Source organism: Lutra lutra, chromosome 4 (assembly GCF_902655055.1).
Source record: "Lutra lutra chromosome 4, mLutLut1.2, whole genome shotgun sequence".
NCBI lineage: Eukaryota > Metazoa > Chordata > Mammalia > Carnivora > Mustelidae > Lutra > Lutra lutra.
Window position 1 is genome coordinate 182,119,222 of NC_062281.1, and position 20,771 is coordinate 182,139,992.

A 20,771-nucleotide genomic window follows, 5' to 3' on the forward strand; every position below is an offset into this window, starting at 1 on the left:
CGAGCAGCCACACATGCGGCAGAAGCAGCCGAGCTCCGTGACACAGACGAAAACAAATACCAGACACAGGGACACACGGGCACATGCAGGCGGAGACCCCCACCTCCAGCGCTGGCCGCCACTAAAGACACCAAGAGACACCCGGCCCAGAACGTGGACTTGCAGAGGGGGAGGTGGTAGTCTCGAGAAGAGCCTGGTCAGAAGCCTCATCGGGCTGGCAGTGGCTTCCACGCCCCTCCTGGGCATGAGCCCTACACACACACACACGCACACGCCCGTGCGCGTGCATGGGAAAGAGCACAAGAAAGCCCCACGCCCTGAGAAATTAACCTGGCAGATAAGCACCCACCCACACCCAGGCCCCCACGAGGGCACACACGTGTGCATTACATCAGCTTCCTGCATGTAGGACGTGAACTCCTCATCACCCTGGGAGGGGGTGGCAGAGGCCCCTCTGACCCGCAGCCCCCGGCTCCACCCCAGCAAAGCCTCACCTTCCTTCTTTTCTGCTTCACCTGAACCCCACTCAGTTGACCCTAAGAATACCGGGAAGGTGCCCGGCATTTCCCCCTCCGTGTACCCTCCTCTCCTGCCCCTCCCCCCCGACACCCACCAGGTTGCCACCGGAGCCTCTCCACCCTGCCACCCTTCTGCGATCCCTGAACATGCTGCTCCACGGGCCCCTCCTAAGATAGGACACCCCCCAGTCCAAGTGGCCCCGGGGTTCGCTTTCCTTTGCCACTTTGCCAGAGGGCCTTGCCAAGTCCTGGCTTCTGCTTTGCCCTCCCAGCAAGGCTGGGGGCCAGCTGGTGTGAAGAGAGGGGAATCCTTTGAGATCCTCTGCCAGGCTGCACCCTGGCACCCTGGCTGTACCCCCCGAGAGGCTAGTATTCTGGGGAGCAGCTTCTGAGATATGCTTCTCTGGGCTCTGATAAGGTCTCGAGGGCAGACGAATGCTACGTGGGGGCAGTGAGGGGCTCTGGGCTTTGCCATTCTGGTTCGGGTACTTAACATCAGCTTGCCAGAGTGCTGGTTCTGAGTCCAAATCTGGCCCCGCCTCTTGCTAGCTGTGCAGCCCAGGCAAATCATCTCCCGTCTCTGGGCCTTTCTCCAGCTCAGCCCAGCCAGCGAGCGGGAGGTGTGAGGCGGCAGCCCTTCTGCCAATGAGGAAAGGAAGTTGGCTCTGCTGGACAGCATGGGATGAGACGGGGGCCCCTGGTGAAGGATTCCAGCAGACTGAGAACTCCAGGCCTGCACTAGGTTGAGCACGGGCCATCAGCCCTGGGACGTCCTGCGATGGCCACCCCGGGAACAGCAGAGGGGAACTTGAGGGCAGGGGCCTGCTGTTGTGGTTCAACATCTGGAGGGATTTTTATGCCCCCAAACGTGCTCTATTTTTAGGGCTGAAGACTAGTGCTTACAAGCAGTGACTCAGAGGGGAGGAAGGGAGAAGAGCCAGAGGGGTGCTAGTGGGGAGACACCCCAAAACAGGGGAGTCCCACTGGAAGAAAGGAGCCAACTATGATGCTCGTGCTGTGTGCAGGTACCACGGCAGGGACCTCGTTGGAACACTTGGTAAGCATTTACTGAGCGTGTGGTGTGTCCCAGGGCCTGTGACAGGCACCGAGGACAACAGAGTTGAGCTGGGTGTGGCATCATTTGGCCCCTTCCACAGCCCAGTGTGATGTTACTGTGACCACGTCTCAGAGGAGGAAGTAAGGCTCAGTGAGGTAGAGTGATGTGCCCATGCCATCCAGAGGTAAATACCTCTGCAGACAGGGGCAGCCTTTTGGAAGCAGAAGACTTGAGTTCAAATTCTGACTTTGCCACTGAACAGCTATATGACTTAAGGCGAGTTATTCCATCTCTCCAAGCCTCTGTTTCTTTCTCTCTCTCTCTCTTTTTAAGATTTTATTTATTTAATAGAGAGAGTGAGAAAGAACGCACGAGCAGAAGCAGAGGCAGAGGGAGAAGGAGATTTTCGCTGAGCAGGGAACCAGACGTGGAGCTCGATCCCAGGACCCTGGGATCATGACCTGAGCCAAAGGCAGACGCTTAACCAACTGAGACACCCAGGCGCCCCGACCCTCTGTTTCTTTATCTATAAAGGGCGCATCACCCACTTTATTTGCTGATGGGGCTGTTTCAAAGGTTAAGGAGTCTAGTGGGGCATTGGTGGCTCAGTGGTAGAATTCTCACCTGCCAGAGGTTAAGGAGGCTAATGGAGGCCAGGACCCAAGGCAACACCCCGCTGCTCATGGTGGGGGATTTGCTGGGGACTTAAAAGGAGAAGGGCTGGGAGTCGTCAGGGATCCAAGTGTAGTATGACGTCAGAGCAGCCACTTACGCTCCGTTGCCTCCTTCCTTCTCCATAGACCGGGGGTGATGAGCCCTCGTCCACCTGCCTACCTGGGAATGTTGTTTGCACAGATCAGACATGCCGGCTGGGAGATGCCTTGAAAAACACAGAACCGCGCTCAGAGATAGCAATGAACAGAAGGAAAAACAAACACCAAAAAAACATGAGGAACGATCTATTTTAAAAACTTCAAATTTTATTATGGCAAGAAAAAAAATAAGCCTTTTCTTCAAGGTTTTGGGGCAGTGGGGATTTTTTCCCATGACTTCACATTTCCAAGGCAGTTGGCATTGTGATCACGGGAGATGGTGATTCCGCCGTGAGGGGTCAGTGCCTGGCACGCGGGGTCGGGGGCCGTCATAAGCAGTAACGGGGGCTCTTCGTGGAATTATGAGCTGCGTAGGGACAGGGCAGTGGTGGTGTTTCTGGTGGCGTAACTGGATCCAGCGTGAGATGGACATAGGGATGCTGTCTTGGCTCCAGCAGGTGTGTGTAGGGATGAGACGGAGTCCGCTCATGGAGGGCCTTGAATGCCAGACCGAGGAGTTTGCATTTCTCTGAAATCCAGGGGGGAGACCCTCAGAGGGACCAGCTGTACCTTCTGTGGGCAGGCCTTGGGTTGAGGAGGAGTTAGCCTGGCACCGTTCTCTGCCCTGCCCCACTGTGTAAGAATGGCCCCATGGCCTGTTTCCCCGAGTCTTGTTTTCCTCGCGTGTGCAAAGGAGCATCTTTCCATCCCTGGGACAGGCCAGAGGACCAAGGCCCCAAATGCTCAGGGAAGCAGGAGACTGCCATCTGTGCTGGAAACCAGGAGACCCATGTTGCCCCTCTCACCTCACCCCACTAGCTGGGTGATCTCAGGCAAGTGCAGCCCACCTTTCCATCCACGGAAACGGCAGGTGTGGTTTCTGCTTTTGTCACGCGGCTCCGGTGAGACTCACCTGGTGAGACGAAGCTATCTGTGTCTCTGTGTCTCAGCTGGGTTGTGTCTCTGGGGGGTTTGCGCCGTTTCTTGTAACTGCCTGTTCCCCAGGCTCCCCTGGGAATTTGGGGCTGCTGAGCTTTGGCATGGACGGCAGGCAAGGACAGACTCCTGAGCGGCCGGAGAGGCTGTGACCTGCCTGAGGCCACAGGAGCGGCCCTCCCATTGCAGCCAGGCCATCATGGGAGGTGGAAGGGGGACCCATGTGGGTCCAGCCCTCTGCTCTACTCCTCAGTGCTCGGTCCCAAGTCTGTGAGGAAAAGATACCGGACCCCAGCTCAGAAGTCAGCTTTCTCTTAGGTCCCACTCCTCTAAGTGAGGGCTTTTGGGGCAGGGTGGATGCATTGGATGGAAGGTGACCTTGGGAACTTTTCTCTTCTGCTGTTTGCATGGTCCCTGCAGAAACTGCTGGGGCAGCCCCGAGTCTTCCATTCTCAAGAGTAGGGTGTGTCACCTACCTGCAAGGGACTGCTAGGACAAGGCCCCCTGGGGGTCAGCAAGCCTTGCACCTCTTCCTGATCTCGGAGGTCCCAAGAGAGGCCCTGGCAGAATGCTTATGCAGCAGGCCGTGGATACCAGGGGCTGAAAGCTCTGTCTCTGTGGGCTCCAGCCTTGTCCCCTTCACCACCTGTTTCCCCCTGAGATCCTGGAGCTCTTCCCAGTGCATATGGGTGCCCTTTCAGTCCCTCCCCCAGAACCTTAAGCCCCCAGATGCAGGACTGTACAGAGCCCTTGGGACAGAGTCTTCCCCGTCCCAGTCATGAGACAGGCCCCTGGACTTCCCCGGCTGGGGAGGTATGGCCCTCTGTGGTCCTCTGATGGGCAGGAGAAACCTGGGATCTGTCCCCCCCACCCCCATGCCACATCGTTGGGGCCCACCCTTGGTCAGCCAGGGTGGGAAGGAGCTGGTTAGCTCAGGGATAACATAGCAACCGTCAGGAAGGTTCTGGCAAGGGAGAAGCAGAAGAGAGGCTGAGTGATAGAACACAGGTGGGGGGCATGAACTGTGTACTTGTAGTATGTAGACCTCTATGCTAAGCACTTTTTGCCGATCTCATTTAATCCTCAGAGCAACTGTTATTAGACCCGCTGAGGCTCAGAGAGTTTAAATGACCGGCTCAGGGTCACTGGGCTGGTGTGTGGCTGGAGCTGAGATTTGAATTACGGGCTATCTGCCTCCACTTTTAACCACTTTGGCCTACTGCGTGTAGAATTAGATGGGGTTAAGAGAAGGGTGTGGTAGAGAGGAAGGGGCTGAGCCCTTAGGGAGTGGCGGCAGTTCTAGGCAGGGGTGGGGAGGGGGTTCACACTCTGGGGCTGTCCCCACACTTTGAGGACACAGCCCTGAACCTCCCAGGTTCTCCTCCCTCCTTTTCCCCATCCCTGTGGCCTGTCCCTGGGGCTCAGCGCCCAGGCTGGGTTGGGAGAAGAGGATGAATGGGGAGATCTTTTTGCAGAGTTCCTGGGGATTTACAATCCCACAGACCCTGGCTTCTCCTGGCCTATGTCTTCATAAATTCCCAGCTTGGAAACCGAGAAATCCTCAGCATCAGAGCTGGAGAGGAGCCCGTGGGATCAGCTGGTCCAACCCCCTTGTTTTACAGATAATAATTATTATGATTACGCCCGATGGTAGCAATTCACAAAGGGCTTTCACATCTGGGTTGCGTCTTATGCAAGCCAGGGCCCTTGGGGCTGGTAGAGCTCGGGCGCTGGTTGTTATTCACCCCCCCACTTGGCAGCCAAGAAAAACTGAGGCTTAGAGAGGCCAAGAGATGAGCCCCAGAACACACAGCTAGTTTTGGTCCTGGGCTCCACACCCAGATGTCTCCTCCCCTGGGCCCCTTGCACCATCCTGGGACCCCCGAGGCTCAGAGCCCATGGGGTCTGGCTCCAGGACTATCTCTACATTAGGAACAGGCTAGGGGACAGTGTCTAGGGGGGCTGGTTCTATTCTGAGGTGTGTGGAAGTGGGAAGAGGGAAGGTATGAATGATGCCTGCCTTCCTCCCTGTCATGGGAACACACTTTCCTTCTCCAAGCCGAGGGGCAGAGCTGTTTCTTAGAGGCCTCCCGCCCAATGTGCCCGGCTGCCCCAAAAAATCAGACTGAGAAAGTACCTTGGAGAGCCCTCATTATACGAAGAAGGAAACTGGGCCCGGAGGGGTAAGGCCCTGCCCATAGTCAAGCTGAGCCTGGGACCCGGGTCTCATGACTCAGTATATGGCTGTGCTAGCACATGTCCAGTAACAATACTAAAGATAATCCCGGGCGCCTGGGTGGCTCAGTGGGTTAAGCCGCTGCCTTCGGCTCAGGTCATGATCTCAGGGTCCTGGGATCGAGTCCCGCATCGGGCTCTCTGCTCAGCAGAGAGCCTGCTTCCCTTCCCCTCTCTCTGCCTGCCTCTCTGTCTACTTGTGATCTCTCTCTCTGTCAAATAAATAAATAAAATCTTTTAAAAAAATAAAATTAAAAAAAAAAAAAGATAATCCCTACCTACTGACCGCCTACTATATGCCAGGGCTGAGCACTTTACACTGAATCCCCAAAACAACCCTGTGAGCTGAGTAATTTTATTATCATTACCATCCCTTGTACAGATGAAGAAACTGAGGCTTCAAGAGGTTATGAAAGTGGCCCAGAGTCACAACCAGAAAGTGACAGAAGTGAGGATTCAAACACAGGTACGTCTGACTCCAGCCCATGCCGATGTCAGCCCCCAGATGTAGGGTGATAGGAATGAAATCGATTTTAGCTTTCTTTTTGTTTAATAGCCAACCTAGCACATCATTCATTCATTCCCTGAATATTTGAGGAGTACCGGCCATGCTGAGGGAACCAGGGGGCTGATCTGGAGTCCGAGGCTGGGAGCTGCGGGTCAGAAATGACACAGTGAGGGTGTGGGGCTCCAGGCATTCCTAAACCATGCATGATGGCTGCCTTTCCCCCCTCCTTCTGCCCCAACCCAGCCACATACCGTGCGTTGTTCAGCCTCTTCCTTTGCTCTCCAGCTTGCCCGTGGGGTACGTTGCAGCTAATTTGCCCTGTGGAAACGGGGGCACCCTCAGCAGGGGCTTCTGGACTTTGTACACCCTCATTGCCTGCTGACAACGGCATTAGCAGCCACCACCATGCAAGCCTTCTGTGGGCACAAGACCCTGGGCTAAGTCCACTCTGTGTGGCTCATCTCTTGTACGGAGCATCGTCCCTCTATTAACTACCAGCTAGTGCATCTCCATTCTCTGGATGTGGGAACTGAGGCTTAGAGTCACACAGCTCAGGACTGGGCTGGAGCCCCACGGTCTGGTTCTCTGTCCGTGTCCTTCCCCCATGCTCACACTGCCCTGCTCTGTGTCCAGGCTCCGTGCCCAGGCTGTGTGGCTTTGCATTTAGAAACCTGGTTCCTGGAAGGCAGGGCTTCAGCCAAACAGCAAGTATTTATTAAGCACCTACTGCGTGCCTGGGGGAAGTGCTTTGTGAGGCTACATTTTGTGAGGATGGGGAGATAGGAGTTCCTCTGTGAGGGCTGGGGGGGGTGGTCCTGAGCACCCACCCCACCCAACTCCTGAGTACAGGAGACTTTCGGGCCTCCAAGGCGGTCAGAGCTAGGGCTTTCTTCTGGCAGGAGTCCCTGAGTGGGTCTCAGAGTAGAGTTAAGACCTCAGAAGGTCTTTACAGTCACTTCTACTAACCCTGGGGCAAGCCCCTCAGGGCCTCAGTTTCTTGGTCTATGAACAGGGGGTGATAATTGCTCCTAATTTACAGGGTGGTCAGGAGGACTGAACCAACAAGAGTGTTTGGTACAGGTCTCAAGAACTAGTCACTGCTCCTACTGAGCTGGGGTGCCTGCATATGTGATGGGGGCTGAGGGCTTGAGGGGGCGTCAGAAGCTTGCTCTGCTCCGTTTGCAAGCCTCAGTTTCCCCATCAGTCATGGCTGACATATAACTCTTGCATGATCTGGGGCTTTTGTGGGGATCATAGAGGTTCCAGGACGCGTAGGTGCAGCCCTGTGATCTGCACACGGAGAGAACAGGTCCCGGGGGAGAGGGGGCGGCTGGAACACCGTGGGCGGCGGCACAGGTGCCGCCATTGTGGCGCGCAGGTGTGCCTTTGTGGGCCAGGAGAGGCGCGGCAGTTCTCGCTCTGGAGAAGGGAGAGGGCAGTCTCTGGGGGCCACCTCCGCACAAGGGGAGGAGTGAGGAGTGCGGGGGTTGGCGAGTGCTCAGCGGAGAACACAAGACGCTTCCTCCGGGCCGCCCTCTGGGCCCCCACTCGCCCCAGGAGAGATGCCCGGGGCGCTGTCCCTGGTGCTGGAGCCCGACTAGCCCTCGCTCTGCAGTTCCTATGACGGCCAGCTGAGGGCGCCCGGGACCGCGGCGGACTCCCTAGGCCCGGTTCAGAACAGGGTTTTAAAAGACCGCGTTCTTTATTTTCCTGTAATGGTATTCCTAGATAATAAGCCTACCTACACAGCTAATTTCAAAAGCCAAACAATATACTGCCCTAAGAGAAGTAAAAGCTCTCTAGGCCCATAGATAAATATTCCGGCAGGATCACACTACAGGACCTAATGAAGTAACCAAATGCTTTCACACACACACGTGTGTGTGTGTGTGTGTGTGTGTGTGTGTGTGTACACAACAAGTCTTCTTTAGGTGGGACTCTCCTGACACAGCTCTCCTGGCACCTACCCACTGAATGACAGTGGTGATTCCTAGTAATTGCTAAAGACCCTAACCATGCTCAGGTATTTCTCTAATGCCCTTTAGGGGACAGAGCTACCCTAGTTGAAACCACTGTCGTGATGGGGACCTTAGCCAGATGAAGAGGGGTTCACAGAACCCCAGACTGGCTTGGTGGGAAGGGCTGGCCCTTTAGGGAATTGTTAGGGCATCCTATCCCCATCTTAAAAATGGACAAGTAGAAGTCCCAATTGGGAAGGGGTTGTACTAGGCAGAACTGGGGGGCCACACCCAAGTCTCCTCCTAGCAGGATTCAGTCAGCCTAGCTGTGCTGGGTGGCACTCTGGGCATCAAGCAGTCTCATTTCCAGGTCAGCCTCCCTGCTCTTGAAAATGCCCTTAGCAGGGGCGTAGGAGTGGGAGGCTGGCTGGATTCCAGCCTAAGGTGTGTGACAGGGGCCTTGGCCTCCCCCTCCTTGGGGATGCCGGAGTTGCACACCTCTGGATCCCCCTGCCCTCAAAAAGCCATCCATTCTCCAACCTCTATTTTTCCCAATAGTCAGCTGGGCATGCTGTGTTTGTGCGTGTGATGTGTGTGTACATGTGTATCTGTGTGTGTTTATTGTGTGAGTACAGTGTGATCTAAGGGTGTGTGGGCTTGTGTTCACAAACACATGCATGTGTATGCAAATACAGCCATAGTCAGTAGGCGAGTGCTCACTGATTTAGGGTGTGTGTGAGCGTGGTTTGAACTTTGTGTGTGAGTGTGAGTGTGTGCGCACGTGTGTGTATGGGGGGCTCTGGAATGTAGAACCTGGTGTTTATGTAAGCATGATAGCGTGCATTTTATTTTGATATGCTCTTCTAGGTGCGAGCTGGATGTTTCTGTGCACAGTACCAGGGCAAGTGCATGTATGACCTGGGAAGGTTCTGCCCAGGTGTGCACGAAGGTTTGCCCCAGACCGTATCTGTCTTGTTCATCCTCTATCACTGGTGCCTGCACAGTGTCAGTCACACAGTAGGCACTCAGTATGTACTTGCTGAAGTATTGAAGGAAGGAAGAAAGAAGCACCTTCCTTTGTGTCTGTGTTTCCAGAAGGACTTTTTTCTCAGGGCCCTCAAGGCACATGGTCCAGAGGATGAACAGAGACACATCCTCAGTGGTGGAGGTCTGAGTGGCAGCATTCATTCTGCTCTTCTGGCCAGGCCAGATGGTCCTGGTCTCAGATGGAGACACTCTGAGTAGGCAGAGGTCTCAGGAACCCACTGAATGAGACTGGGGTCTCAGAACCAGGACAACGGATGGCTGGGTTGGTAACCTCACTGGGAAGCTGCCTGGAGGAAGAGTGTGAGCCAAGCCCCACACCCTCTTCCCTCTCTTCCCAGTTCAAGGTTTATAGCATCTTGGGATTGGGTGGGTGTGGTGTGGCTTGGCTAGAAAAGCCGCAGGCTAAGGATAATAATGCCATGAGTCCCTGGAATTCTCTGAAGGCAAATGCGTTTTTCCATTATTATATCTTTAACCCACCAAAGTGAGAGTGGGTGTTTTAACAGGTGAGCAAACTGAGGCCCAGGGAGGAAAGCTGATGAATGCAGAGCCCACAGGAGGCTGCCTGACTGGGCAGGACGCCCAGGACCGCCCTGTCTCCTGCCCAGGAGGTTCCAGGCAGATATCCTGAGTGGGAAACCAGAATTGACCCCACAAGCTCCATCTGGAGCCCAGGTTAGAGAGCTTCCCTGGAGTCTGCCCCTCCCTATTCTCTTACATTTCCCTGCTGAGGGCTGAAGACGGGGAGTTGGAGGCAGGTGGGTGGAACTCCCAGAGTTCACCCCAGGGTGAACTTGGAAGGGGAGCTCTGCAACCCTCCGCCGTTGCAGCCTTCCCTCCTCCCTCGCACAGTCTGGCACCTGTTGGAACAACTTGGGTACAAATCTAGGAGGCCTAGAAGAGGAAGCTTCCTCCTCAAGTGAGGACCTGAACTGTGGAGGGGGAAAACCTGGCTCTGGTTTCTAGGGGAGAGGCTGGAGGGAAAGGAGGAAGGGAGCTCTGTCCCACTGCAGAGGTGGCAAGGACTTCCAGGTACCAGTTAGGGAGCACTGGCTGGCACTCACTTGACACTACTGAGTGCCCAGTGGAGGCCGGATGTCTGGGGGGGGGGTTAAAAAATGTGTTTGAGGTTTCACAGCTAGGAAGTATCAGAGCCTGGTCCAGCACTGACACCCTTATGCGCTGTCTGTGTTGGTGTTTCTGTCTGTCTGTCTTGGAGGCTATGCCACTTGCCCAGGCATAGATCTGCCCCATTCTTTCCAACAGCTGCACAGTACTGTGTGGCATAAACAGACCTTAATGGACTTCTCCGGTTCCCTCTGAGTGGCCATTAGTTTGTTTTGGAACCCCTACTAATAAATCTTTGCTACCTCTACAAAAACGGTGACTTTGTGCTCATCGGACTAATGAAAAATAATGCAGCAGCAAGCGTCTTACTTAATAGACCCAAGCTCCTCAAAGACGATTCTCAGCGCCTTGTAACTGTTAACTTGGTCAATCCTTGGCAAAACCCTTGGAGGTGGGTGTGTTATTTTTGTCAGCCCCATTCTGCAGATGAAGAAACGGAGGCACGGAAAGATCAAGTGACTTGCCCAAGGTCACGCAGCTCACAAGTGGGCGGGCTGAGATTTGAACCCTGGGGGAGTTGAAGGATGAAGGTATAAGCTCCTGCCTCCCTGTCCCTTTGTCGCTGGCCATCCGTCTTCAGGCTTATGTGCTGTGACGCGGCAGGGGGAACATTCTTGGAAGTGGTCTTGCAGGTTAAGAAAGTACATTTATTTTTTTTAAGATTTAATTAATTTGTGACTGAGAGAGATACCAAGAGAGGGAACACAACCATGGAGGAGCTGGAGAGGGAGAAGCAGGCTCCCCGCTAAGCAGGGAGTCCAATACGGGGCTCGATCCCAGGACCCTGGGATCATGACCCGAGCCAAAGGCAGATGCTTAACGACTGAGCCACCCAGGTGCCCCAAGAAAGTACATTTAAATTCTGCTGTTGCTTGAGGGACCAGAAGCTGACCAGGGAGTGTCCTGTGCATCCCTGGCTGAGGGAACGTGACCCCCACCCTCACCCCACCCCCAGCTAGTGAAGCAGCTGCAGCTGGTCAGAACCCAAGAGGCTGGAGCCCACACTGGGTTCTTTGTCTTCGGTGGGAATCCTGCAGCCCACACAGCCCCTCTTAAGGACCCACTGTCCCAGCACCAGCAGGGCCTCCCGGGGGCCAGGCCCGGCTGGGAAACTTGGCACATTGGAGACTACTTGGCTTTGGTGCCAAGTGGACATGCAGAGTCCACTCAGGAGTCATTCCCGCTGAAAAGACAGACTGACGAGGCTGACGGCCATGTCCCAGGGGGTGCAGCAGCCTGGAGAGGTCTGGGGTCTTGAGTCCCAGTCCTGGCACTGTGTAGACCCCACCACCAGCTCCTGGTCTCCCATTCCACCCCCCCCGCTTTCTGGGCACCCATGTGCTGCTCTCACTTAGGAAGGGACCACTTCCCCTTCCTCAGGCCAGCCTGCCGGCGCCTAGGCCTTGCCCCTTGGGGGCCTCCTGGATTGCCCTGTGAGGAGTGGGCTTCCTCCACTGGCCTGGCCGGGCCCTCCACCCAGGCATCTGAGGCCGTGCCCAGAGCAGAAAGGCAGGAGCGCCTGCCAAGAGGGAGCCAGACGACCTTCTAAACACCAAACCGAGGGGATAGTTCTAGGCCCAAGGCAATCTCGCCGGCCCTGCCTGGCCTTCAAACAAGGGGCAGTCTTGACGGCTCCTTAACCCATCAGAGTATGTGGAGAGAAGGGGTCCAGGGTGGGAGCAGGGAGGGGAGCTGGGGGTCGACCCTCTAAGAGAGAAGCAATTGCTATGAACCAAGGTCAGTTTCTTTGTGTCTGAAATGGGGAGACCAGCACACCACGTCTCCCTGCCCACGTGAGACAAACTGTGAAGGTCGGTACCCAGACCAGTCATTTCCCAGGGGAAGCTGGGGCTGATAGCCCTGGCCCAGAGCCCAGGTGGAACAGGTCCTGAAAGGCTTCTGAAGAATTCCTGCCAGCCTGTCGCCCTGCCCTCTTGTTGTACCCTTGGTCGTCCTCCCCTCCCCCTACCTCTGTTCTCTCTGACTCCCTTAGTCAGAAAACCCCACAGAAAATCTCAAGGCTCTGAGGGCTGCCCTGGGGTAATCCCTTCTTCTTTGGGGGCCAGAGGGGGCATTCTGGAAGGGGTGGGCGAGTCTAGGAGGCCGGACCAATGAATGTCCTGTGTCTGGGGACCCATCTTCAGTTGGGGCCAGGAGCGACAGCTCCCTGCAGGGTGGGGCACTGGGCAGAGAGCTCTGAGTGAGCAGTGTGCAGAGGAGGCGGTCCCGGTGTTTGCTGAGTGAATGAGCGACCTGCTCTGGGACTCAGAGCCCAGATCCTGCGCAGAAGGTTGCGGAGGGCCGGAACCTAGTGGGGCATCTTCATCCCCGTTGCTCCTCCTCCTCACCAGCCAGTGGGGGGCACCTAGGAGAGGGGGATGAGAGTGGGCAACAGAAGGGCACTCTAGAGACTGTGCCCCTTCCTTCACCATTTGCCCGAAAAGCAGAGCTTTTGACTTACAGCGCGAGCCTCACGCAGCAGCCATTTATCGAGTGCCTACTGTGTATCGGGCCTGGGCTGAGCACTCTGCATGAATGAATGAACAACTTCCAGCACCACAGGGGCGTGTGTGTGTGTGTGTGTGTGTGTGTGTGTGTGTTGGCGGGGGGGGGGGGGCCGGAGTTCCATTTTGCAGATGAGAATGTTGAGGCACAGGGAGGGCAAGGACTTGCCCACAGTGCAGACCATTTGACCCTGGATTCCAAGTTCTTGACTCCGCCCGCTGCGAGTTTCCCCCTCCTCATGGCTCCGGGCGGGAGTGGGAAGGGGGTTGGGGGTGGGGGAGACCCGCCGGCACCGCCCAACGGCTCGGGGGAGGGGGAAGTGGCACAGGGTGTAGTCTGCAGAAGAGGGTCTGTAGCCCCGTGCGCCCCTGCTCGGGGGTGGAGGATAGCTGTTGGCCAGCACCCCGTGTGCCCCGCATCCCCCCTGCCCCTCTCCGAGGTCCTCGCTCGGAAAGTCCCGCGAAGCCCCCGCCCCCGGCCCGCGGGCGGCGCGAACAAGCGGCCCTTTCTGCGCGCGGCGGCCCCCGGCAGCTGGCCCGCGGCCCGCGGGGGCGCGGACAATCCCGGGGCTTGTGGCCGGGGCGGGGCGGCCCGAGTTGCCAAGGTGACCCGGGCGCGGGGAAGGCTGCCCCGGCGCGGCGCGGGCGGCGGGGCTGCCGGGCGGCGGCGGCACCATGAGCGGCCGGAAGCGCAGCTTCACCTTCGGGGCCTACGGCGGGTAGGTGCGCCGGGCGGGGGCGCCCGTGTGCGCGCGGAGGCCCCCGGGCTGGGCGGGCCGGGGGCGGGGGGCGCCGCGCTTGCGAGTCTGGGTTTGCGTGTGAGGGGAGCGCTTCGGGGGTGAGTCCGCGTGTGCGCGCCTGTGGGTCCCGGCCGGCTGCGAGGGCTTGATGGGCTGCTCCGTGCGTGACAGCGCCTCTGCACAGGGCTGGGGTGCGGAGTCGGTGGGTGCGCGCCCCCGGGTCGGGGCGCGGCCCTGAAGGAGCCTGTACTTGGCCTTTGAAGTTGCTGGGCCCCTTCAGTGAGGCTTTGGAAGGAGAGAGCCTAGAAGCCATCAGCAAGCCCATGCTTACGTTTCCCTGCCCGGCCCCCAACTCCGCGGCACCTGAGCTGCCCCCTTTCTGGGGCCACCTGGCTCTCAGAAACCTCCTCCTTCCGGGGCTGCTGGCTGCCGGGGCTTGGAGACCTAGGACCCTGGAGGCAGAGTGGTGACTGGTCCGTCTTGGGGTCACCGTCCCTCCTGACCCCAAGTGTCCACCTCTGAGGAGTGCAGAGTAGGGCTGGGGAGATCCTTGCCTTAGGCAGAGTTTTGGTAAATTGGAAGGAAGACCAGGTGCAGAGACTGGGGCTGGAGCCCCTTCCCTGGCCAGCCAGGTAGTTGGATGACCTTCCACCAGGCCCTGCCTTCTTGTCGGGGAGACACACACAGGACCCGCCTTGGGGAACAGAGCGGTTGGAGCTCACACGTGTAATGCTGCCGGGGCAGGGCAGGTGCTCTGGGAGCTGTGGGGGTGGTGTCCGAGGTGGCAGCCCTCACTTAATGCCCAGCCTCACCAGTGACCCTGGCAGAGGGGTTGTGGGGGTGGTGGGAGACAGGATTCCCTCCTCCTCTGGGGCCCTGCTAGCCTCCAGGCAATGAAAGGAGGCTGGGGAAGTCCCAGGACTCCTGGGCACTGACACGGAGAGGCAGCCCAGGAAGTGTGGCTGGGGTCCGTGGTGGGAGCTGGGACAAGCCCTGACCTCTCAGGCCTCCCTCTCCTTGTCTGCAGAGTCCACATGAGCTGACCCCTAGGAAGGCCCTGCCTCCCTCTCTGGCAGAGTCTGGTTTGGTCCCCCTTCCCCATTCTCCTCTGGCCTCTGGGCAGGAGGCAAGAGTTGTTTGTTGTCCCAACAGCTGCCCAGTCTCTTGGCCCCCAGCTGGGCAGGAGGGTGGAACTCACCCCAGCCCTCCCCAACCGCAAGGTGCCCTCAGAGGGCAACATCCACACCCTCTCTGTGACGTCGGACTTGGAGGGATTTGGGGAAAACAAAGTCGGCACTGGGGCTCCTGTTCTTCCTCTGGCTGTGCGATGAGGCCGGGTAGGGAGTCTGTGTGTGCTGGGGGTGAGGTGGGAGAGGAGGGTAGATACGAGTGAGCTCTAGCTCTGGGATGGAGGCAGGCCGCCAGGAAAGTGGGGGGATGGTTCTTCCTGCCCCCCCATAAACCATAAACACCCACATCCTTCAATCCTGCCTGGAATCCCAATCCTGTCCCACTCCACCTGTTCCCAAACCCCCCATCTCGGCCACCAGCCCCTAGTCTGGTCCTGGGCCCCTGCTTCCCTACCCCTGTGCCCCCAATCCCGCCTTTTTCCCTTACTTTTCCACCCCACACCTTCCCATGTCCCTAACGGGACACTGCAGAGACCTAACCAGGTCTCTGCAGCCTGTGGGGGATTTTGACAGTGCATCGGCACCCAAGAAACAATATCTCCTCCAGGCCCCGCAGGCAGGGTGCTGGGTGAGGTGGGGTTGGCCTGATGTGCTAGGCGGGGCTGGGTGAGAAGGGGCTGCCCCCTCATTTGCTGCCCCTCTTGCTGTGTTTCAGAGTGGACAAATCCTTCACCCCTCGCCGAAGTGTGTGGTGAGTACTGGGAGCTCTCAGGAGGGGCTGGGCTCTTGGCTGAACCTTGGGAACACTCCGAAACCAGTCCCCCACCCTACAATGACAGACCAGACCCCACCAACCCTACGGCCACCCTCTCCAGGTGATGCAGGGGGCAGACCTTACCAGTTCTTCCCCCAGCTGTTTTGGCCTACAGTTCTCTCTTGATCTCCAACTCGGAGTCATGAAAATCAGGTTAAATCTTAGTTCTGCCTAGCACCTGTGTGACCTTAGTGATTCACTAACTTCTCTGATCTTCCATGTTCTCATCTGTGAAATGGGGATTAAAATGGCCATTTAACAGAGTGTAAAATTGTAAAACAAACAAACAAAACACCTAAAAAACAAAAATAAGGCCTGACATACCGTAGGCCCTCACTGAAACTACTTTCTTCCCTCTCTTCCTACCTCATGGCTCCTGGGGGGCTGAGAGTGCCCTTGACCCCAGATCCTCCAGTTCCGTCCCATACGTAGCCTTCACAACCCCCTCCTGCAGCCTGTTGTCCCTTCCTCTCTTTGAAGGAAGAGGGGGCAGCTGTGTCTGCAGCTTCCCCAACAACAAGAGCAGTGGGTGGAGGTGCGGCCTCGCCTCGGGATCCACAGCACCCCCGAAGCCCAGCAGGCGGGTGCCTCCCAGCTTCCCCAGCCCCAACAGCACATGGGCCCAGCTGGCTGCTCCTGTTACCACTTCAACTCCAGCGGGAGAGATTGCGCTTCCTGCTCATGCTGGGGCCTTCCCAGGGTCCCCAGGCCCTGCAGTGTGCCCCCCACCCACAGCTACTAGACCACTCCTGTCTGGCACCATTGCCCCACCTGCTGCTGAGTCCCCCCAGGAAGCCACACTGGGGTGGGAGGCACCCAGGTGCCCAGGCTGAGGTCCAGGACCTGCCCTTTTATCTTCCTTTGATGCTCTCTGTGCAGCCTAGGACCAGTCACTCCCCCTCTCTGGGCTTTATCTCCCACTGCTGGGCCCAGCTGATTTTAGCCTCCAGTAGTGCAGGATCATATGCTAAGCCCAGGGCAGGGACAGGGTGAGGGGAGATAGAGATGAAATGAGGAAGACGCCATCCTTTTCTTCAAGGACTTCATTAATAGTGTTTTAGCGACAGCCACTTGTCAAGGACCTGCTGTGTACCCGGGTACTGTTAGGTGCGTGAACTGTATCATCTCACATAGTCTTTACCACATCCCTGAGTTAGGAACTGTTATCTCTAATTATAGATGAGAACAGTAATGCACAGAGTGGAGGAAGTGACTTGTCCAAGGTCACACAGCTATTCGGGGGTGGAGCTGGGATTTGAATCTTAATCTTCCAGACCCTGCAGAGCCCAGAGTCTCATGCATTCTGTCCCAGGGCCTCCAGACCACATGGTGGGTCTAAGCCCTTGAGAGAGGTCTTGAAGATGGAGAGGAGACTCAGAACTCCTCTAGGGAGCCCTGAACAAAGCATCAGAGATGAGGGTCCAGGACTGATGGTAAGTGACTAGCTGTGTGACTTTGGGCAAACCTCTTCCCCTCTCTGGGCCACAGTTGACAAATTTCTGAAATAGGATTTTGGAATCACGAGGATTTGGGCAGTCCGGGAAGTGCCTTGCCCCACACCCTCCTCCCTGGAGATGCTGTCCAAGGTGCTAACCTCTAAGGCTCTCCCTTCTAAGCGGATTGCTTAGCTTCCAGCCTGTGCCTGGGATATAGTTACTGCTCTGTAAATAGGGGTCATTTTGATGATGAATTATGACTTTCTGGCTAGTCTGGGACTCACTTCTCTTGTGACCTGCATTTCTGATCAGTGGGAACATAGCCCCTGAGAGCACCATCTCCGTACCTTTGCTCACATTTTCCCATCCCCTTGACATGTCCTCTCCTCCCATTCCCACAAGCCCTCACCACACCTCCAGCCCTCCAGCCCACCTTTATCACTGTGCGTTGAGTGTTTTCTTTCCAGATCCCCACGTTTTTTCTCTCCTTAGAGTACCTCCCTCTGCTTATCATGCCTGTAGAGCCCACATGCATGCTCATTTCTGGAGTAACAGAAAGAGGTGGCCTTCAGAGTCTTGACAGGTGTGGACTGGAATCTGCCTCTGCCGCATGTTCATGGTGTGACTTTGGGCAGGTCACTTCCCCTCTCTGAGCCCCACTTGCTGCTCAGTTAAGTGTGGAATTGGATCGCTCAGTGAGTTGAATGTGTCGGTCTAATGCTGTGGTACAAGGCAGGCTCTGAGGTCCTTGAAAGCAGGGGTTCCTTGAGTTATTTTTGACTTAGGCCCATTTTCTAGCATGAGTCACCAAAAAGCTGGGCTCTCTTCTTCTCATGTCTCTGTCCTCCACACAGTCTTACACAGCTGCCCAAACCCAGGAAATGCTTAATAGATATCAGTGGAGTTGAATTAAATGTGTCCAGAGCGGAACACTTGGAACTTTGTCAAGTAGGCTGGGAGAGCTTCCTGGAAGAGATGTGGCTTCCTCCACCCCCTTTAAAAAAAGGATGAAGAAGTTGGGGCTTAGCTAGTCACTGATATAGGCCAGATGTGATCATGGCTGGATTCCCCTACCCCCTGCCCCTCACCAGCAGGTTATCTGCAGTGGAGAAGCTCGGAACAAGTGTGAAGAAAGGATGAGGCCCAGCGTGAAGATTAGGAGCCAGTGGGATAGGGGGTAACTGTGGTTCTGTGACCTAACGGGGATTGGACATTGAAGGTGGATTCAGATGGTGGGGCGAGGAAGGAAGCGGAGAGGTGTCAGGGTTGGGAGATGGCTAAGCAGAGTTGTGCAAGGGAGGGGTTCTGGAAGAGGACCTTAAGGTTAGGAGTTGGCGGGGGCAGGCAGGACCCAAGCAAGAACTACCTGCCAACAACATGTCAGACACTGTCTCAGGTGGTCTCGGTTGTGATGACAGTATTGCAGATTGGCCTTAGTTTCCCCATTTTGGAGGCCAAAACCAAGACTGAGAACTGGCAAGGGCTGGGTTTGAATCCAGCCTTTTCTCCTGCCCGGGAAGGGGCCTTGGCCAGATGAGGAAGCCAAAGAAATGAGGGACGTTCTGATTACGAGGTGAGGGAGGAGAGGAGAATGCAATGACCTTGAGCACCCCCAGAACAGGGTTCACTGCCCAGCCTCAGGTGTCCCCCCGGGAAAGGCCATCTGGTCGCCCAGATATCTCCCATTGGCAGTGATGGTACCGGTTGCTCTCACATATGATGCTTTTCCTGGGTCTCGGACCCTGGGCCAAGCACTTCAGCTTAATTATCTCATTCCCTCCTTGTGCCAGCTTTACACAGCAGAGACTGTGAGAGATGATTCCCATCATTTCCCCATTTTACAGATGAGGAACCTGAGGCTCAGGGAGGGGCTGGAGCCAGCCCAGGTACACAGCGAGTGATGAACCCAGACCGGCAGTGCGGTCAGCCTGGCCCCGTAGCTACAGCCCTTGCTCTCTTGGATGCTACATGTGCTGAGTGTGAGGTCGGGGTGGGTGGTCCCTGTCCTCAGGTGGCTCCTCTCTGTAAGCACTGAGCTGGAAGCCTGGGGGGCCTGTGTGCTGCTGCAGGAAGCATGAGGCCGGCCTCATTAGTGGCTCTGAAATGCCAGGCAGGCACAGCCCGCTGGGCCTCCTCATCTATTATGCATCTGGTGGGCAGGCCCCCGGCGGGCAGCTGGCAGAGCACACGGGGAGCCAGCAGCTGCTTCCTGAGCCCACACCTGCCACCATACCTCTGGGCAGGGATTCCCCCAAGGCATGCCAAGACATCTCCTGCCTCATCCCCCCGGCCCACCTTGGGTAAGGGAGTCCCACTGGGGACAGAGGCGTGGATGCTGATGACCCTCTTGTTAGCCTGTCCAGCCCAGCAGCCACTTCTGAGAGAGGCTGGGACCTCGACTGCGCTGGGGGTCCCTTGGGGCTAGGGTGGGCAGGGGCAGGCTGCAACAGGGTCTTCCGGTCCCAGGCTCCTGGCTGCACAGAACCTCAGAGCGATGAAGTTGTGGTCATTTATTCATTCAGCCACAAAAAAACTAGCAAGTGACTTCTGTATGCCAGGCACATTTCTAGGGACAGCAGGAAATGAGACAGGCCCAGTCCCGGTCTTCAGAGAGCTTGGTGTGGCCAGAAAGTCACCTCTTGGAGCCTCAATTTCCTTGTCCATAAAACGGGGACTAGAGGAGACTGTCTATAAATAGGTAAGAAATGAACCATGATGGTTGTGCTGAATTTTAAGGAATATACATATACATACACACACACACACACATATATATATATACGTATATATATATATTTAAAGATTTTATTTTATTTATTTGACAGAGAGATAGCAAGAGAAGGAACACAAGCAGAGGCAGAGGGAGAGGGAGAAGCAGGCTTCCGTTTGAGCAGGGAGCCTGATGTGGGGTTGGATCCCAGGTCCCTGGGATCATGACCTGAGCTGAAGACAGATGCTTGATGACTGAGTCACCCAAGTGCCCCTAAGGATTTTATATTTAGCAACCTCCACAGCCAACATGGGGCTTGAACCCATAGCCCTGAGATCAAGAGTCGCATGTCCACCGACTGAGCCAGCCAGGTGTCCCCAGCTGTGCTGAATTTTATTTTATTTTATTTTTTAAGATTTTATTTGTTTATTTGACAGAGAGAGATCACAAGTAGGCAGAGAGGCAAGCAGAGAGAAAGAGGGGGAAGCAGGTTCCCTGCTGAGCAGAGAGCCCGATGTGGGACTCGATCCCAGGACCCCGAGACCACGACCTAGGCCGAAGGCAGAGGCCCAACCCACTGAGCCACCCAGGCGCTCTGTGCTGAATTTTAAAGCAAGGGTTCATGCTACCAAGAGCTGATCCTTAGCTAAATCTTACTGCATGCCAGGCTGTGTTCCAAAACACTTTTCATGGATTGATGGATTTCATCTTCACAACAGGCCCATGAGGGAGCTACTGTTATTACCCCCTGTTTAGGGCCGAGGAAACTGAAGCAGCAGGGGGGGGTCAAGCAGCGTGTTGAAGGTCTCTTGGCAAAAACTGAGATTTGCACCTAAGCAGCCGGGCTCTGGTTTGCATATCACCCTTGGCTGTACGGCTGAAGGATGATCCAGGGAGTCGTGGAGGGCGTTCCTGAGGGGGTAGCATTTGAACCCAAACCTGAAGAATAAGAGGAGCTGGATGTGGGAGGAGTTAGCCGGAGGAAGGAGGCATTCTTGACAGAGGCAACAGCAGGCACAAAGGCCCTGAGGCAGGAACAAGCTTCGGCTGTCTTGGAAACAGGGAGGAAGCCAGTATGGCTGGAGGGATGAGGGAAAATGAGGTCAGGGGTGGGTTGGAAGAGCGAGGAGGAGGGAGATCAAGCAGGGCCTGCTGGGAGTTTGCGTATAATGTCAGTGACTGGCAGGCAGAATGATTGAGTCTCAGACTCCTGGCTTTGTAAAATCTTAGAATCAGAG

The 20,771-nt window shown here is 56.2% G+C and overlaps 1 protein-coding gene across 1 annotated transcript in view; it reads left to right on the plus strand.

The window, feature by feature from the left end:
• The first annotated feature begins 13,353 nt into the window (after nt 1–13,353).
• RAP1GAP (RAP1 GTPase activating protein) overlaps nt 13,354–20,771 on the plus strand; it is a 49,448-nt gene continuing 42,030 nt past the window's right edge. The window contains 2 exon segments of the mRNA XM_047727515.1: nt 13,354–13,422; nt 15,289–15,324. Of these exon segments, the coding sequence (XP_047583471.1) occupies nt 13,379–13,422; nt 15,289–15,324 (80 nt within the window). The 5' untranslated portion in view covers nt 13,354–13,378.